Source organism: Pygoscelis adeliae, unplaced genomic scaffold (genome assembly GCF_000699105.1).
Source record: "Pygoscelis adeliae isolate BGI_AS28 unplaced genomic scaffold, ASM69910v1 Scaffold71, whole genome shotgun sequence".
NCBI classification, from domain to species: Eukaryota; Metazoa; Chordata; class Aves; order Sphenisciformes; family Spheniscidae; genus Pygoscelis; species Pygoscelis adeliae.
The window spans coordinates 8,363,825-8,370,083 of NW_008824356.1; the positions used below are offsets into that span (position 1 = coordinate 8,363,825).

Consider the following 6,259-nt stretch of genomic DNA (forward strand, 5'->3'; position numbering starts at 1 on the left):
ACTAGACGACCTTTAAAGGTCCCTTCCAACCCAAACTATTCTATGATTATTCTTGGTTTATAAAAGTAAATTGATAACACAAGTGCTTTTTAAATGGTCTAAGCATTCAAAATCCTATTCAAGTAACCAGAATCTGAAGATATACAGCATGGCTAAAGGGAAGGGAAGAAAGACACACACACAACCAACCACACTATCATTTACAGTACAACAGTAAGGCTTCAGCTTCAAACAAAAGGCTTTATAAGTTTCAGCTACTCTGTAGAAAAACCTTTTTAATCCAAAGATCTTAACGCTACCTGCCTGTAAAACAGAATTAAGTTAACTGAGAAATAAGAAATTTTTGAAGATCAACACATTAGGTAAGGTCTCTGCATGAGCATTCTCTGACCAGATGAAGAGCTGGATCAGATGGCAGATCTGCTGAAAAGCAGTCCACAGAAAGCAATTAGCTTAAAATCAGAATTTCAGAGGAGCAGCTAGAAAGAGGTTAGACAGAAACAGGACAATACCAAAGAGTGCCCTTTAAAAAATAGTCAGATTACATTCTTATTAACTCATCTCTTTTCTAGCTTGACGATTATTTTCCAGCTAAGAAGTTTTGAAGTTTAAATTCAGCATTCTATATGGATTTTTCTCTTCTCACATATTAAAAAGAAAAAAAAAATATTGCCAGCCAAACAACACTTCAACACAAGTGATAATACATAAGCCCACCCACTCTAGGTATTCAGAGCTGTCAGTCGAGGAGAATGGGAATGACTTCTCAAGCAATAAATGGTGTCAAGATAGCTAAATGTCTCCCCCGACTTGTAAAACAGATTCAGAGATTTCCTCCTCTGCCTCCACTGAAGAAGCAGGAATTAGATGACTGCTTTTTCCTGCTCGGGCATGGATCTCTTCCAAGTTTAAAAATACTCCTTCTCACTGTGCTGTTCCACCTCTAGAAAATATTTGAATTGTAAACTGTATCATGAGGGAATTGACTGCCTACATATTTACTCTATTAGCAACTGGGAAATTTTACACAGTACAAGACAACAAAGATGGGGCCGAAACTTTCTGCTACAAAATGTAATGCCTCTCGTGAGAATCTGACAAAGTTTATTTGGCATTATTCAGTTTGCTAACTTTACAAACAGTATTACCAAACACGTCATTGTTTCTAACAACATCCTGTTACTGTCTGAAATAACGGCTGTATAAAAGTGTAACAAGCCACATACTTTCAGCTCAAAGGCAATATGATCAATTTCCAAAAACTTTTTGGTTTGCACAGAAGGTAATGTTTCCCATCAGCACAGTGTTTTCCACAACTTCAGAAATGAAAATTTGACCCTATACTACAGAAATGCAGATTCTATAAATACTTTAAAACTGTATTTTGTAAACAACCTGTAAAGTGCTTGCTAAAGTATGGATCTTCTCTGTAACTTCTTCAGCACCATAGTTCCGAGCTCTGTTGTGGGATGCTCTCAAAGGTGGCCGCCTTCCTATTCGACCCCTAAGAAAGTTGTCTGAATCACTGGATGAATCTGCCATTAGTATCTTGAAACCTAGGCAGAAAGACCAGAAAAAGTAATGAATGTTAAATCCTAACGGTAACTGAACAGTCTCTGGCTTGCACAATATTCCCAAAGCAACTTCATAGACTCAGACTACATTTACATTAGCCTTTCTGGTTCAGGTCAGCAGGATGTACTTTTGAAGCACATCTTCCAACTGCTCCCCAAGTTATTACGTTTGTTCACACCATGAAGCAGTGCCAAGATGCAAGAGGCAGAGCCCATTAGGAGAGAACTAAATCAAAAGATGCACTCTCACTACTTCTAAGCGCCCAGTACCCAGGATAAGACCATAGCCCAAAGCAAATTCTCCCTGCAAAACATACAGCGGAGACATCAGGGCTTTATCAATTGTTCTGGTCTGCAGAGCCATTCCCCTTTGCCTCACACTACTTGCAAAGCTATATTCAGATTGGCCAGGGCCAACCAAGACAAATAACCCCAAGTAACTAACTGTCTGAAGCAAGTCTAAGAACCAGCATCTTAAAGACTCAAGGAGAACTGGAGATACTGTGGAAGAAGGCAAATGCAGTGTCTTAAAAGAAGGGAAAGGAGAGAAAACTGTGGCCAAGAAGTTATAGACTAATCAACTTAATTTAAATATGTGGAAAAAATCAAAAGACTATTTTAAGTTTCCAGCAAAAGATCTGTTCTCAAAAAAATAAAAAAAATGCAATGTATCCATCGATATCAAATTAATCGATCTGGTAACGAGTAACTAAATTTGTTAAACAGGGAAGAAGCAGTAGAGGTCTTTCTTTTTTTTAAGCCTCGGACACAGATGACATTCACAAAAGTAAGCTGAAGAAACATGAACTAAATTAACTTTCCTAAAATGGAAGCGAAACTGGGTAAGTATCAGAACTAATACAGCAGTTAACAGAAATTAAGTGTCAAATTGGAGAGAAGTATCAAGCGAGAACCTAGAGTGAATCCACTATATATTTTCATTAAATGACCTGATAATGTAATATAAAATGTTTACTAAGTTTGCAGCTGACACTGTCCAGCTGGACAAATACAGCAAGGAGAACAGCAGTTGGTAGGAAAAAGAGAAAAAAAAGGTTATTCAAGAGCTTTAGTATTTCAAGTTGAATATGCATCAACAATGTCATGTTCTAGAAAGAAAAAGCTAACACTATACAAGATGTAAAAATAAGGGTAATTTCGTAAATTGTGAAATATTCTTTCTTTTACCAATGTTAATTCGACATAACCCAGATTACTATGTTGATGCTGGGGCAATTCACTTGACTATAATTCAAAAATTACTCGAGGCAGAAGAAATACATCTTGTAAGAAAAGAATGGGGATTGCTGAGTCTTAAGAATGGCAAGGTAGAGGAGGGAAAATAGGATAACAATCATCAGACGTGGGAAAAGAAATTATTAAAAGCTGCAGACAGCTATGACCAGTATAGTGAAGTCACATAGTAACTGATTAAAATTAAAACCCTCAAAAGGTAGGTTAGACAGAAATTTTTTCTTAAAACTATTACACACTGCAGCAGTTTGCCTAAAGGTCACAGAATCACCATCATAAGATCTGTGCTAACAGCATCTGTTGGGAGAGAGAGTCTGAGCCTACTTTGGGGAAGAGGCAATAGATTGGCAAATGCTTGAACTCCCTTTGGCCCTGTAGTCAACACAAAAAAGCCACAGTAAAGGTGTCATTCTTCTAGCCATTAGAGCTGAAGTTTCCCAAAGAAACCATGGATGAGATTCAACTCATATATTGTATTTTCTATAGAGGCGACGTGATGTTTTTCCAGAGCCTTATATTTAATTTTTTAAAGGTCATAAATTTCTGTCCCCCAGACTTGGATAGAAACCTTTCAAACATGAAAGGAGAGTAAATCAACGTACTCAGTCTGTGCTCAAGTATACCAATATTCCTTACATTTTCTGAAGTGATAAATTTATCTCATCTTCCCTCCCTTTATCTCACTAAAGCACATTTTTACTGCCAGTATCAGAATTCACTATTCCAGTGCCTCTCACTCTAGTCAGCTGAAATGAAGTCTAAATGAGACTGAGAAAGCATAAACACTGAGCGCTGGGAAACAGGAAATATGGGGTATTTTCAAAGACAGAGAAAAATAAAAGTAGTAAAACATTGGTAGAAATAACAACATGGAGTAATATTCATTTGGGTTTTACAAAAAAAACCCAAACAACTTACTCTGTCCTGCACATTACTATATCAAGCTGTATTTTCCCCTCGATCTTAACTAGAACCTCATACAGACATCAGCAAGATCCATATTCCAGCACACAGACCACAGGTATCACCAATAAGCATGAAATGATAGCTCTCAAACAAGTTTGGCATCACCTGTCCTAGAGTAATTTTGAATTCCTTCTATAACAGCAGTGTCGGTTCTCTGGGCTAACACATCTCCTTCTGATCTTACCGAGCATGACAAGCAGCACAATCACTCAAAACCCAGCAAGCAACTGATTCAGTGATCAATTTCCTCTCAGCTTAACAAAGGTTTTCAGTTTCAAAGCATTTTGTGAAAATATTTTTAAGACAGCAAGTAAAGGGTAGACCCTATTAATGGCCATACTAAGAATTAAGCACAAGATCAGCCTTATTAGGGATCAGAAACTCAACCCGGAGACATTAATCCACAGGAATCTAGTCTTCATCTACTCATGGACCTATGTACCAGTATATTTTGTCTGTCATCATTCTTACAGTTGCAACACATTTAATTTTAATGATCATAGCAAATGGTTGATGGTCTGTATCTGTCATATAATATATCAATGACAAAGTCATAGTAAATGTGTTTCGGCAACTCGTATTCTTCAGAACTCCATTCACAGTTTCACAGGAAGCAAATTCTCTTTTCCTCCCAAACTGGGCAGAAAAACATACGTTGGATTTACTCTGTACGTACAATACTGCACAGAAGTATCCCATGAGAGGTAGAAAACTAACCTTACATTACGCAATTCATATAGCTTGTCTGTGAGTCAAGCAGGTCCAAATGAAAAGTTAGGCTTAACTCTTAATTCCACCATGTCACATTTCTTTCTAGAAGCTGAGAGCCCAAAAATAGCATCACTTACAACATCATCAGTTTCACATTAGTGAAAGAGGGCTTTTAAGGATACCTGAGTAGACAGAGAAATTAAGAACAATGAGACATGTAAGAACAGTCAAATGATAGAAAGTGTTTTAACTAATTTCCAGATGAAATGGCATAAGCCAGCAGAATTCCAAAGGTTAGTTATTGTATCTCAGCTGATGGGAACTAAATTCTTAAAAGTTTCTCAAATTCTTTTGAGCGGGCCTCTGAACATGACCCTACACGTACCTCTAGTTAGACAAGTATTGCAACTTGTAATGTCAGAAAAGAGATGGGCACTGATAGAAATTAATGAAAAACAGCAGTTGACTTATCTGCTGAAAACATCATTCTGAGAAGAGTCTTAACCATAAGAGCCCCGACTACTGAAAAGCTATGACACTGGAGAAAACAAAACGGAAATGAAGATTTACAGCAGAAAAGATTAATGGGTTTGTTTTCAGCTGTCCAAAAATAGGCTCATTAAGATACTTACTGGCCAAAGCACTGAAGAAAGGCTAGTAAACAAGGTAAACATAAAAAGAAAACGCTAGACACGGGAGGACATTTTGTCTGAAAAAAACTTTCTATTTATGGTTAAGTAGCATTTCTCTTTGTTCTCATGAGCAACCTAAGAGGAACCGTAAGTACTTTTAAGTTGAAGAAGTTTTGTTTCATATAAAGCAACATCCTCATTTTTGAAGGAATTACAGAAGTTTCATTTTAGATTAAAAAAAAAATCATAAAGTAGAAATTTGTACAAATATTCTGTATGCACATTTGCCTAATAATTTAAACCAAAAAAAGCCTATTATCACTTTTTCCAAAAGCCTAGACTGATCTCAGCACAGGATCATATAACCCACTTGACAGTGAGAATCATTTGTCTTTTACTGGTTTTTAGTCTACCCAAACAGATTATAACCTTTCTTACACTGAGGAAAAACATCAATACTCAGTATTTTCCTTCCCTGTAGAAAACAGGGTGTTGCAGTTTCACTGAGGACTCTCTTGTTAAGAGATCTGCAGGGTAAAGCAAACATGAAGTACAGCTGACAGCCCCAACAGCAAGCTCTCCAGCTCAAATAAGAAAAAGATTAACTCAGTGTACACAATCTGATTACTTCTCAAGTGTTTTTATTTGTTTAGCTCCATGCAGACTAATCTATCACTAGGTAACTTAGTGCTAAAGGCATGTTTGAAACCTTATAGTTAAGACTGAGCATGACAAAAAAAATCGACAGCCATTCCAGAAAGGGACAACGTGACACCTGAAAGGCCCTTTCCTTCGGTGCTTCTAATTGAGCCAGGAGAAGTTTTCAAAAAGCCAGGAAGGTGATCCAACACGGTGACATTTCACCATCATGCTTTCAGGCACCAGTATTACATTTTATTGTCAACTTGTGGCACTGTGTTCCCATCACTTTTCACCAGCACGACACAGAAAACGGTTCCTTCATACTGTTCACAACAAGCAAGCATAACTAAGGCCCTCCGCAAATGCTCCTCTCGCCGTGTACGTATGGAACACCTGACCTCATCTCTGAGGGCCTCCTGCATCTTTTGCCCCGCACAGGACCGTGAAAGCCCCGGGGGCAGCGGGACAACGCCAGAACGG

The 6,259-nt window shown here is 37.7% G+C and overlaps 1 protein-coding gene across 1 annotated transcript in view; it reads right to left on the reverse strand.

Moving 5' to 3' along the window:
- Positions 1 to 1,542, reverse strand: part of CEP128 (centrosomal protein 128kDa) — a 132,088-nt gene extending 130,546 nt beyond the window's left edge. Inside the window, exon 1 of the mRNA XM_009319514.1 lies at positions 1,396 to 1,542. Within this exon, the coding sequence (XP_009317789.1) occupies positions 1,396 to 1,542 (147 nt within the window). The remainder of the gene's footprint in view (positions 1 to 1,395) is intronic.
- Positions 1,543 to 6,259: the final 4,717 nt, after the last annotated feature.